Genomic DNA, 14,213 nt, shown 5'->3' on the forward strand with positions numbered 1-14,213 from the left:
ATTGGACAGAGAACATTATTACTACATAACTAGACCAAAAGTCCAACAAGAAAATGATTGTCATTTTAACGACACCACTAGAGCACATTGATTTATAATTCATCGGCTATTAGATGTCAAACATATGGTCATTTTGACACATAGTCTAATAGAGGAAACTCGCTACATGTTTCCATTATGGTAGCAAGGATCTTTTATATGCACCACCCCAGACAGGACATCACATACCACGGCCTTTGATATATTAGCCGTGGTGCATTGGGCAGGGCCCTGTTCTACGAAGCTATTTTAGCGCTAAGATCACCTTAAGTGCATAAAGAAGGTGATCTTAGCGCTAAGATTGTTTCGTGGAACGGGGCCCAGAACGAGAAAGAGCGCAATGGGCTCTCTGACAGGGATCGATCCTAGACCGACCGCGCATCAGCCGAGAGCTTTACCACTGGGCTACGTCCTCAGAGCAATAAAATAAAAATCTTCAGAGAAACGAGATTCATCTATTTCTTGTTAGCCTAGAAGACTTCTACCCGGAAGTCTTAGGTAGAATGTCCATTTGATGGAAGTTGGCAATTAAGTCTTCACAATTTCTTTCCTATCTTATCTCAGACGAGGATTAACTCAGCTTAGTTTTATTGCGATTGGTATATCGTAATGCTTTACACGATCGTCTGGCCACAAATTGTATGTATATATATATAGTTAATGGGGAGTAGTAGTCTGTAGAAGAGGGGAACCTGAAATATTAATGTTAGATCGAACATACGTTTTGATCACAGACATCCTAGTAAAGAACGTTTAGGTCTGTTTATCAACCCACCGAACTACATTCCATAGTTTGCATATGGATCACGTAGTTGCCCCGTACACGTGCGTGGGGTGTCATTCTTGATTTTGACAATTTCCAGGAATTTCCATTGATCACTGGGGAACATTATTTCTGTTGGTCTTTTTCATTCTGTTGATTTTGGTCAGTGACCGAAAATATAGAGATTTGTCTAGTCATCATATCTTGCCAATATATACAGTGATTGCTGTATATGTACATACATACATATCGAAAGATGTTTCTTTGCTGCCTTATTAAACGGCCTTTCTTCACACTATCGTCTGACCGCAAATTGTATATATAAAAAGTTCCTTTCGCAGCTTTAAATCGGTTGTTTATTGGTTAAGCCATCGGACTTAAGGATGGTAGGCACTTAGTTCACATCCGGAAGGTCTAAGACCACTAACCACTCACCACCAACCCTCCGTCCTGGACAGACAGCCCAGATAGCTGAGGTGTGTCTGTATGTGTTTCTGTGAGTGGTGTGTGTGTGTGTGTGTGTGTGTGTGGTGGTGTGTGTGTGTGTGTTTGTGTGTGTGTGCGTGTGTATGTGTGTGTGGTGTGTGTGTGTGGTATGTATGTGTGGTGTGTGTGTATGCGTGTGTGTTGTGTGTATGGGTGTGGTATGTGTGTGGTGTGTGTCTGTGTGTATGTGTGTGCGTATGTGGTGTGTGTGTATATGTGTGTGTTATGTGTGGTGTGTGTGTGTGTGTGTGTTTGTGTATGCGTGTGGTGTGTGTATGTGTGTGCGTGTGTGGTGCTGTATGTGTATGTGTTCTGTGTATGTATGTGTCTGTGTGTGGGTGTGTGGTGTGTGTATGTGTGTGTGTGGTGTGTGTATGTGTATGTGTATGTGTGGTGTGTGTATGTGTGTGTGGTGTGTGTACGTGTGTGTATGTGTGTGTGGTGTGTGTATGTGTGTGTGTGGTATGGGTATGTGTGGTGTGTGTGTGGTGTGTGTATGTGTGTGCGTGCGTGTGTGTGTGTGTGTGTGTGTGATGTGTGTATTTGTGTGTGTGGTGCGTGTGTGTATATGTGTGTGTGTGTGGTGGTGTGGTGTGTGTATATGTGTGTGTACGTATGTGTGTGGTGTGTGTATGTGTGTGTGGTGTGTGTATGTGTGTGGTGTGTGTGTATGTGTGGTGTTTGTGGTGTGTGTGTGTGTGTGTGGTGTGGTGTGTCTATGTGTGTGTGTGGTGTGTATGTATGTGTGTGTGTCTGTGTGTCTGTGTGTGTGTATGTGTGACCGAAAATATAGAGATTTATCTAGTCATCATATCTTACCAATGTATACAGCGATTGCTGTATATGTACATACATACATATCGAAGTTTGTGTGTGCGTGTGTGTATGTGTGTGTGTGTGTGGTGTGTGTGTATGGTGTGTGTGTGGTGTGTGTATGTGTATGTATGCGTGTGTGGTATGTGTGTGGTATGTATGTGGGTATGTGCGGTGTGTGTGTGGTGTGTGTGTATGTGCATATGTGGTGTGTGTGTATGTGCGTGGTGTGTGTATGTGTTTGTGTGGTGTGTGTATGTGTGTGTGTGGTGTGTGTGTATGTGTGGTGTATGTGTATGTGTGTGTTGTGTGTATGTGTGTGTGTGGTGTTTGGTGTGCGTGGTGTGTGTGTACGTATGTGTGCGCGTGTGTGTGTATGTGTGGTGTGTGTATGTGTGGGTGTGGTGTGTGTGTGGTGTATGTGTGTTGTGTGTGTGGTGTGTGCGTATATGTGTGTGTGTGGTATGTGTGTGTGTGGTGTGTGTGTATGTGTGTGTATGTGTGTGTGGTGTGTGTGTGTATGTGTGTTTGTGTGTGTGTGTATGTGTGTTTGTGTGGTGTGTGTTTATGTGTGGTGTTGTGTGTGTGTATATGTGTGTGTACGTATGTGTGTGGTGTGTGTATGTGTGTGTGGTGTGTGTATGTGTGTGGTGTGTGTGTATGTGTGGTGTTTGTGGTGTGTGTGTGTGTGTGTGTGTGTGGTGTGGTGTGTCTATGTGTGTGTGTGGTGTGTATGTATGTGTGTGTGTCTGTGTGTCTGTGTGTGTGTATGTGTGACCGAAAATATAGAGATTTATCTAGTCATCATATCTTACCAATGTATACAGCGATTGCTGTATATGTACATACATACATATCGAAGTTTGTGTGTGCGTGTGTGTATGTGTGTGTGTGTGTGGTGTGTGTGTATGGTGTGTGTGTGGTGTGTGTATGTGTATGTATGCGTGTGTGGTATGTGTGTGGTATGTATGTGGGTATGTGCGGTGTGTGTGTGGTGTGTGTGTATGTGCATGTGTGGTGTGTGTGTATGTGCGTGGTGTGTGTATGTGTTTGTGTGGTGTGTGTATGTGTGTGTGTGGTGTGTGTGTATGTGTGGTGTATGTGTATGTGTGTGTTGTGTGTATGTGTGTGTGTGGTGTTTGGTGTGCGTGGTGTGTGTGTACGTATGTGTGCGCGTGTGTGTGTATGTGTGGTGTGTGTGTATGTGTGGGTGTGGTGTGTGTGTGGTGTGTGTGTGTTGTGTGTGTGGTGTGTGCGTATATGTGTGTGTGTGGTATGTGTGTGTGTGGTGTGTGTGTATGTGTGTGTATGTGTGTGTGGTGTGTGTATGTGTGTTTGTGTGTGTGTGTATGTGTGTTTGTGTGGTGTGTGTTTATGTGTGGTGTTGTGTGTGTGTGTATGTGTGTGTATGTGTGTGTGGTGTGAGTATGTGTGTGTGTGTGTGTGTGTGTGTGTGTGTGTGTGTGTGTGTGTGTGTGTGTGTGTGTGTGTGTATGTATTGATGTATGAATATCTATGATTTTTTTTTTCATCGCTCCAACCAGTTCACCACAACTGGTCAAAAGCCGTGGTGTATATTTCCTGTTTGTGTTAAAGTGCATATATACAAATATCTGGTTGCTAATGGGAAAATGGAGCGGATTTCCTCTGATGACTACGTGTCAGAATTACCAAATATTTGACATTAATAACCGATGATTAATTAATCAGAACAAAATATTAACTCGATCACAACCAATGGAGCTATTCGGACAAAATGAGCTGGTGTGAAAACGTTTCACCCTTTATTGCCATCATCCTACACACAGTATTAGTTGTAATCAATGAACAAATGCGTAGTGATTCGTAAATGCAATCCTATGTAGCTGTTTGGCAGTAATGCTAATATGAATAAACGTTGTAATCCAGATTCGAGCGTTTAATTCGTCAAAAATCAGTCTGCCCCTCACCTCCCTCTACAAAAATGGATTTCCCGTACGCCCATACCAGCCAAAACTGGTTTCTTTATGTCAAAAAATAAAAAAATAAAGTAATATACTTAAAGCAAATGAACTATCAGTTATCGAGGTTTCACATTGAAAAAATATAACTAGGGTCATTATTATGAACAATTAGTAGAGCTCGTCATATGGTTAATTCTAGTAAATGTATTGTAACAACAAATAATGCAGCAATATAGATAATTTAAACTAATTGTTCTTCAGGACAGAATTTCTTCTTGTTTTTTAAATTGCTATCATGCTCATGTTTGTCATTAACGAGAACACGTCCGCGGTCTCCACTTAGAGTTGTTTTGCCAACCCCCCCCCCCCCCCTCCACCTCCCCCTCAAGGACTGTGATGAGTTCTTAAGATGATTGACTTTACAACTAATAGCCATCAAGGTTCAGAAAAAAGATGTGTTTACGGCAAAGACTTGAAGAATGTAATAATGGTACATCAATTTGGTCGAGGAAGCTTGGGTGAAATGGTCTAGAAACATTTTCAAACTTTTGTTTCAAGTACGTTGTGCACGAAAACAATCTAGAGAGATAATTAAAGATGCTTTATCAGTTTGGATATGAGAGAGAGAGAGAGAGAGAGAGAGAGAGAGAGAGAGAGAGAGAGAGAGAGAGAGAGAGAGAGAGAGAGAGAGAGAGAGAGAGATAGAGAGGGAGCGAGAGAAAGGGGGAGAGAGAGAGAGAGAGAGAGAGAGAGAGATAGAGAGGGAGCGAGAGAAAGGGGGAGAGAGAGAGAGAGAGACAGAGAGAGAGAGAGAGAGGAGCGAGAGCGAGAGAGAGAGAGAGAGAGAGAGAGAGAGAGAGAGAGAGAGAGAGGGAGGGAGCGAGAGAAAGGGAGAGAGAGAGAGATAGAGAGAGAGAGAGGGGAGAGAGAGAGAGAGAGAGAGAGAGAGAGAGAGAGAGAGAGAGAGAGAGAGAGAGAGAGAGAGAGGGGGAGAGAGAGAGAGAGAGCGAGAGAGAGAGAGAGAGAGGGAGAGAGAGAGAGAGAGAGAGGGAGGGAGGGAGGGAGGGAGAGAGAGAGAGAGAGAGAGAGAGAGAGAGAGAGAGAGAGAGAGAGCGAGAGAGAGAGAGAGAGAGAGAGAGAGAGAGAGAGAGAGAGAGAGAGATTTAATTTTTTAAATGTTTAAAAAACAAGACCACCAAAACTTCTTGTGTATAAACAAATGGAACATAGTGTACAATTTCTTTGGAAATACGATAACGACTCATTTGTCATTTTCTTTAAAAACATTTCTACAAAACCTTTTTATTTTTAAACGAAAATAGCATGGCGCTTGTCGAGACATTTCGTCACAGAATTGTTTGCAATCTGATGCAGTCTTTTCAAAGTCTGTATTAGTTTGTCTGTCGTGATGACAAGATATAATTATTTTTTTATTACGAACGAATGAATTGATGCTTATCGATACCAGTGTACAAAAATAAACTCCGACAACAACATTCCGTCTCGTATTACAATGTATGTCTTCTGTGTCTTCCGCCCACCATAATAAACATTTGCATAAAAACCAGACGAGATTAAACACGTGATTGTCAGTATAGCCAATTGGACGACCCGTCTTACAGCGTTAGGACTGTAAGTCGTAATACTTAAAATGTTATGACCAAAACATAAAATTTTATTTTCAAAAATAAATTAGACTGTTTTATTTCAGTTAATCTGTCAGAATACAAATGCTACATCAAAGGCTGTGGTATATGCTGTCTTGTCTATGGAAACATACATATGAAACAGCATATATTTCTATTCAAAAGGAGGAGATTATGTGACAATAGCGGGTTTCTTATCTCAATAAATGTACTCATTAAGAGCCGAAATGAGTACATACTAGACGCAGAAGAGTTAAGGGGCGGGACGTAGCCCAGTGGTAGAGCGTTCATTTGATACTCAGTCGGTTTAGGATCGATGCACGCCTGTGAGCTTATTTGAGCTGATGTGCGGGATGTAGCCTTGTGGTATAGCACACGACTGGTACGCAGTCGCTTTAGGATCGATCCCCATCGGTGGGCCCATTGGGCTACTTCTCATTCCAGCCAGTGCTCCACAAATGGTATATTAAAGGCCGTGGTGTGTACTAACATGTCTGTGGGGTGGTGCATATAAAAGATTCCTTACTGCTAATTAAAAAGAGTGGCGGCTGCTTGTTTCCTTTCGAATTATTTCTGAGGTCTTTAACCATATGTCCGATGCCATATAACAAAATCAGATTATGGGATGTATTCATGCAAGAATTCTACATACAGAATACTAAACGAGCTTGCCTGTCATACCATTTTTATGAAATGAGTGAATAGTTTGGGTATCTGACGATAGTGTTTTATTTATTACAAACCAACTGCAAACAAGTCGCAACGCAGAAGTAAGCAAAGGTCGAGACCTAAGCACTACACGTTATTTTTCTACGAATTGGGTCAGCAAGTGATCTACGTCACGCTCACGTCACGCAAATATTACATTAGTTAGATACCGAGGGATTGTTATGACATGAGCAATATCTTACACTAGTGTGTAATAAAGCAGAATATACACAACAGCAAAAGAAGGTCTCCATCAATATTTATTAAACGAAATCAATTTGCTTAAAACAACAACTAAAAAACCATAATATAGCACGTGGGGAAGAGAACTGTTCTGATTGGAATATTGCATATAGTCCGTCACATCCTCCTTCAAAAATGTTGTTTTATTGTTTTTGTAAATAATTTAAGTTTGTTTGACGTAAAAATAAAAATATAGTGTGTTTGAAATAACACAAATATACTATGTTTGTGTGCAATTTAGAAAACAAGCGGCTCAGAAATAAATAACTTGTAGTAAATTCCATAGTATGAAAAAAAATGCGTTCCCCGTGGGACGGACTATAAACATGTTTCTGTTATCTAACTATTACAACTGTGTTACGGTCACACACAATTCATTAAAACTGTAGGTGTGTTTGTATGTTTAAACGAAATTATGATAATTAATGTGAGGCGAGATAGCAGTAACAAAACCAAAACAATCAGGGTGGTAGCCCGAGTACTCTGACAGTAAGAGAGCAACGCGGACATTTGGAAGGTTATACGCTCTCATTACAGTCACAGACCAAGCTATGTATTTTTTTGGCAATTGCTGCCCACCAAAGAGTAGTCAAAGATTCCCGCTCTAATACACCACAACAATCCTATGTTTGACGTCAAATACCTTTGCATCGATCAGTTTCGAGTTCCTAGATTTAAATAATCCACATATTAATCACTAATACACACACTACAGAAAGAAACCCGACAGCACCCACATTCAACTAAGCTTCGGCAAACTTCGGACAGCAGAATTCTAAGTTCGCCGACCTATATCGTGACGTAGCGTCACATGATCGCCCACTCAACGAGTCAGTCTTACAGGGGCCGTGTCATACAATAATACGACAGGTGCCCGACAATCACAAAAAAACGTGGGTTTTTTAACGACACCACTAGATCACATTGATTGATCGGCTATTGAATGTCAAACATTTTATAATTTTATCATAGTGTTAGAGAGGAAACCCGCTACATTTTTCCATTAGTAGCAAGGGACTGACAGGATAGCACATACCACAACCTTTGATATACCAGTCGTGGTGCACTGGGTGGAACGGGAATATCGCAATGGGCCAACCGACGATGATCGATCCCAGACTGACCGCATATCAAGCGAGCGCTTTACCACTGGGCTGCAGATAATCACCAAAGCGACGGTGTCCTCCCATAAGACAGACGTCCCATAACGCAGACGCGTTAAAACAACACAAGACCCATTACTAATTACCTGCCGTTTACCTTGAATAATACATGTAGTAAATAATGGAATAGTCGGATACAATTAAATACAAAACACATAACAAAATTATATAAAATTAGATTTATTTATACACATACATATACCCGGGATACACATTTTAACATGTCTCACGATTCAATTTTCTGTCTGTTCCACAATTTATACTAATTTTAACAGATGTCCAACGGCATCCAAGAACTGAATGGGCGTTTTCTGTTCAAGGGTTAGTTGCGCCTTCAATCTCACGATTCTATTTCATTCTGCTTATAAACTCTTTCTTTCTTGGTGGTGGGGGCAGCTCCAAAGTTTATCTGTCTCAATTTAGCATGTTCGGAGGTCTCTATTCCTTTGATTAATTCTACAAATCGGTATATGTTTGGATGATGAACTTGGATTGAACGATTCATTCTGGAATGAAATCCCTTCAGAATTATTATTTGTTCTTGGGCCAGTGGTCAGATGATGGTTCCATACAATCAAAGGGAATCTGGAGTCATCGTCTACCCATGTTAAAACAACATAATCATTAAATGCCTCCGCCTGTGGAACATCAGGTCCGTCATTCATGGCTTCTAACCATGCATCCTGTACTTGTGCAATGGGCAAAAGTGGTAGTCCAGCAGCCCTCCGAATCCATGTCTGTACAGCTGGATCTTCTTTGTACAAAACAGCAAGACCCAGTTCTTGAGTTTTCCTCCAAATGGCCTGTGTAAAGTGAAAAAAGCACCCTTTTACTTCAGCTTGCGGAAACTCCGTCTCATCTGCCTGGATTGCAGCCATCTCAAAATCAGTCTGAACTTTACTTGGAGCAAGGGATTGGTTTAATAATTGTTGAACTTCATTTTTCAACAAACTGAACAGAATAATGTATGTTATCCTCTGTTTATCGGGAAGAAGAGCAAACACAAGGGGATACATAGTGGTTCCGTCCATAGCATGGATGATGTATAATTGGTTCCACAATGCTGGACAAGAAGAGAAAGTTCCGTCCATAAAAATGGATTCTGCAGCCTGTAGAGCTACGATTTGCTCATCTGTAGAGAACACAAGCATGTTATCTTCATTTCCATCGCTAAATAACAGGTAGCGTCTTCCGTCATTTGTCTGTGTCCATGGTTCTTCTAGGATGACATCGGCTCTAGTCTGTGGTAGGGCAGGTATCAGAACTCGTCTCTGTCTGTACAGTGCACTGCTCATACTGGGAAAGGAAGGCAAATGAGGAACAGTTTCTAATGCTTGCTTTGCAACCTCATCATTGTATATTTGCTGCATAGGTGTTGTTTCTTCTCTTGCTCGCTTCCGTAGTATGCTGATAAACCGAGCAACATTCGGATCACTTGGAAGATGGTTGTGTTCCGATGTGTTCCGTACAAATTCGCCGACAGTGGTGCATTTCCCGGTACACGTTTTTGTCACGCATCTCCAGTGAACACTTTCCCCTCTGGTGCGATTCTTTGCAAATAAAAATCCATCCAATATTACTTGTGGTGAACCTTTTTGTGATTTAACAAATTCTATCCTTCTAAGACCAGCCATGACTAAAAAATTGAATGACTGGGAAACTGGGAACTGGGAAACTCTTTTTACGTGCCCCTATCCACAGAGGTTCAGGCACGCCCACCACGGATTTAGCCTCTGACTTCGCCAGTGACTAACTCCGGAGCAGGAGGGGGGGGGTGGGGTAAGTTTTGAGGGGGGCGGAATTTGGAATAAAGCCATTTAGTAAGGTCGACGCGAGCGCGGACCAAATAGCAGACACTTCGTAAAACTTGAAGTACACCGAGTGGGAGCCATGCTCTGATTGGCTGAATTTCGATTCCTCGGTGAAGCCTGTATTTTACCTAAGTCTACAAAGAGTAACTGCATCCAAAACATGTCCGGACTCTAAAATTTAACCAAAAATAGTTAAGACTTGCTCAGCCAAAAGGTTTTTTTTTAAGGTGATTTTGAGCAATTTGATCGGGCGCCAAAATAAAATGCGTTAGACTACTTATAAAAAAATAAACATAAGAATTTTGAACTGCTTCCAAAACGTTTTTGTTAAAGTCTAACTAGCCCAAAAAAGAGGTTGGTACTCACGGAGGTAAAGGTTGTTATCTAGGGGGTTCCGATGTAGTCTTGGATGTCAAGGTGCGGGAGGAGCTGCCGGTAATCGGAGTCTGCTAGCGACCTGGTGATTGGACGGTAGTGTGGACCCGCGATGGTTTTCAGGACACGATGTAATGTCGGGTTGTCCATCTCCTGTAGTAGCAGACCTTGATTGAATTTCCCATTCCGGCGGATGGTTACGCACACTGCGTTCTGTCCCTCCCGCATCTTGAGCCGGTGCACCGCGAATTCCCCCTCGTTAAGTCCGTCGGGTAGTGGTTGATAAGCCTGCTCCTTAGGGCGGCTAATCAAATGGCGTACATCGGAGAGGTTCGTCTTCACCAGCTGCTGGTAACGCTGTTGGAGACGGCCGGCCTGCAGTGACCACCATCCCTCTGGTTCTGTCCTCGGCTGCGGCGGTTTGGAGGGGCGAGTTGGCTTGGGTGGTGTTGAGCTCGGGGGAGTGTTCGCCTTCCTCCTCTTCACAACTGGCTCCTTCCGGGCCTGCGCCTCAACGGGTGTCGTCGGTGGAGTCGGCGATACGTCCGGAGGCGCTTGAGTAGGGCTAGGTGTCGGAGGCCGATTGGACGGGGTGACACAGATGGCTGCGTCAGGCTCGTCCAATTCGTCGTCTTCCAGTGGGACGGTAGCCGAGACAGCCGGGGCCGGAACCTCTTCCATCTGGGTCGTCTTCTGGTGAGCGGTGTTCGGCGGTCTAACAGAAGGAGTCGCCGCCGGCGGTTTAGCCACCGGTTTTGACTGTAATGAGAGCGTATAACCTTCCAAATGTCCGCCTTGCTCTCTTAAGAAGCCCATACACGATCAATTTAATTGACAATAATATTGATACAATATTATTGATGAATATTTATTGGCCACCAACGACGCAATTATTTACAAAATATTTTAAGTCATTTGTCCTCTTGCATTGCTCAAAGTTATTGCCTTTGCTTTTGGTAAGCGAAAACATAAAAAAAAGAAAACCGTGGTCCAAACAATGGTTAGTGCAGAAAAAACGTTTGGCCATGTTGAACTGCTAAAAGAAGTTAGAACAAACGAGCAGGCGTATTGTCGAAATGTTCTTCGTATGGATGAAATAGAAAATCATTATTAAATAATATAATTAGCATTTTATTCATAAAATACTAATTTGTCTAATTTTGCATTAAAGGTAGGGTCAACTCAAACAAGAGCCTTATGTGTTGGAAAGATGCATACCCGGACCACCAACACATACTGACACTTTAGCAAATGAAAAACGCGTAATTTTAGAGTTAATAAAAAACCCATTATTATTCCTGCTAACTGGGGGCAGCCATTTTGTTTTGTTTTTGTGACGTCCGGTGGGATAGCTTGGGGCGAAGTGACGTCAGCTCCTGACCATCTCCTGTATGTACAGTGTAAACAAAAGCAGTAATTTTCGACACGGCGCTTCTCTTTGATCAACCTGACTTGTAAAACAGCATAAATGACGTAATATTATAATAAACTATTTAACTAAATATATTTCAAGTTGCATTACCGGAACAAAATGGGGTTATAGTATTTTTCTCTGATAAATAGTCCAAAGGAAAAATGTACAAAATTAGGCCTATTGATATGCTACTTTGGAGCAAAAACGACAACCCACAATACCCAAGTGATAATTTTCTTTTCTTTGGGACTACGCAATTTGTCAATTCTGTGGTTTTTGATGAAAAAGTCTTTTTAATCAATAGTTTTACAGAACTATTCACAGTAATAAACCATGTCCATTACAATTTTAGGGGCGACAAGTAATATTCCACAATAACGGTATGTATTTTTGTGTCTAGACAGCGACAATTAATTGGTTCGTCTGGTTACCAATCAAATACACACCTGCCAATCAGGAATCACAGGTAGAAGCAGCTAACAGCATAGACCAATTAACTAAGAAAACAACTCCGTGTATCATTTCAGTACGTAGGATAATGCATGGGCAAAACATTGTTAATTGTTTCGACTTGTTGTGTAGCCACTTTGACAATGGTATTTTATTTTGTATTGAAAACTAATATATATAGTGCTCGATATACTTATTGCTGGCTTACTGGGATGTGTATTATTACAGAACATTGCAATGTATGACTATTTATCATCCCGCAAAAACCAGGTAGATTGTGTTTCTCTAGCTCTAAGGCTCATTCCTGACGTTACGCGTTAAGTATTACGTAACCACCAGCTCGCCAGAGGGCGTACTCACTGAGATGGTACAAAATGGCTGCGCCCGTTATATATAATAGCCGTCACATTTAACCGTTTTATTAATTAACTATACGATTATACGTGTTGATATTAAGCAATAATGTGCATTATATATCGTTGAATATGCATACCAGGCCAAATGCCTTAATTGTCCTCTCCTTTAATAATGACATCAATAGGTAAATATGAGAAAATGCTTTTGAAAACAAAAAATGCTAGTAAATATAGCAAGAAAACATAATTCAAAGTTAATATATATTTTAATAAAAATAAAAGAAACAAAGCAGACAGTGGATTGATAATTTTATTAATGTTATATTTGTAAAGAAGAAGAAATTTTCTCTCTTCTTTTTTCTGCCTGGACATGTTTATCCTGAGATAACTGGCTTCAGAATGAAATAGTGTGCAATAATTTGACAAAGTTTCATCAACGACACAATAGTATTGAAAAACCTTCAATAAATATCTACCGATGTTTGATTATGTCAATATATTGTGTCAATCAAAAACTTGCTTCAATATCACACACTAATGATCAATAATGTTGTCAGTTTTTATAACTGACAATATTATTGTCAATAAAATTGGTCGTGTATGGGCTGCTTTACAGTCAGAGTACTCGGGCTATCAGGATGGGTGACAGCTCGCTAGATTCATCTCCTCTATATTAACATAAATAGCAAAACGCAATTTCATCAATTTAATTTTTATCTGTATCATATAGCATAGGTGGGGACATTTATGATGCCAGGGGCTGGCATGCATAAATGTCAGCTGAAGACTCACAATCAACTGTGGTCATCGGCCATTCTTGCTTTTACCGGAACGCGCCGGAACTGGAGAGCAGTTAGGGGACGTAACTTCGCCTAATTTTTCTCGCTAGTTTCTAATAGAGGCTATAGCAATGTTTTATTTAAGAGAGTAAAAATTGAAACGTGTGCTCCTAAGCTAAATATACAATTTGATAGATATAAAGATGCTGCAAAAGCACAAAGACTATGCACCCAAAAATAGAAGATGAATTCCATTTTATACAGCAATGTCACCGATATAATGATTTTAGAAATAGAGGATATTTCATGGGTTTTGTTTTTTTGGTCAAATATGATTTATATCTCATCGAGTGAAGTTTGCAATCATATCTCACGAGTCGCGCTTGTACAACGAGTGTGATATGATTGCAAACTTCACGAGATGAGATATAAATCATATTTGACAAAAAACATGAAATTTATTATATAACTTTTGACAATTTACCTTTATTTTTTAAAATGAAAGAAGTAAAATAGTTCCGGCTTTCTTACAGTGAAGATAACACTTTCTATAGTGACGCTAACACAATTTAGAGTGAAATAATTATATTTTCACTATAAAATGTGTTATCATCACTGGGTGACTGATAACACTTTTCTTTCACTGATATTTTAAGATATTTCATTAAATGTTATATAATAAAAACATTTATTAAATGTATTATTACAGACGACCTAGTGTTTTTAAGCTAATCCAACTGCTAACTACTGTAAATATTAAAGAGCTCAATAACATTGGGAAATATTTAATTCGGGATAATAATTTAAGAAATAACTTGATTTAATCTAGTTTTAGATTGCATAGTTATATTTTTATGGTGTTTTTGTCAGTTTATGCCATATTATGTGAAAATCCCCCCCCCCCCCCCACCCCCCCTTCCACACACACACTTCCATTATCCAGTACAAATTATATACAGACCTATTTATTATATACTCGTATGTTGTTGGGTGCGTCGTTAAATAAAACATTTTAGTTTCTTTCTTCTGTTTTTTCATTCCAGACGGTCGCGGTTTTTCATGTGCACGGTTTTTGGCGCAGGTTTGTCGAGGCGCGTGTACAGCGACCGCGTAGAGCATAGAAATAGTGTTATCGATAAAAGCAGAATCAAACTTTGATGCGTCCGTTTCCGCGAGCTACACGCGCCTGTGTACCCCGTACCCGCGCCAAGCCAAGCCAAAAAA

The 14,213-nt window shown here is 40.8% G+C and overlaps 1 protein-coding gene across 1 annotated transcript; it reads right to left on the reverse strand.

Annotated features, from left to right (window-relative positions):
* Window positions 1-9,999: 9,999 nt before the first annotated feature.
* Window positions 10,000-10,671, reverse strand: LOC121387626 (swi5-dependent recombination DNA repair protein 1 homolog). Its single transcript, XM_041518794.1, has one exon. The coding sequence runs from the start codon at window positions 10,669-10,671 to the stop codon at window positions 10,000-10,002; it is 672 nt and encodes a 223-aa protein (XP_041374728.1).
* Window positions 10,672-14,213: the final 3,542 nt, after the last annotated feature.

The sequence above is a fragment of the Gigantopelta aegis genome, chromosome 13 (assembly GCF_016097555.1).
Source record: "Gigantopelta aegis isolate Gae_Host chromosome 13, Gae_host_genome, whole genome shotgun sequence".
Lineage (NCBI taxonomy): Eukaryota > Metazoa > Mollusca > Gastropoda > Neomphalida > Peltospiridae > Gigantopelta > Gigantopelta aegis.

Bases quoted from the DNA above. Each gene is read 5' to 3' on its own strand.
- LOC121387626 (XM_041518794.1), bottom strand. From the start codon at position 10,671: ATGGAAGAGGTTCCGGCCCCGGCTGTCTCGGCTACCGTCCCACTGGAA.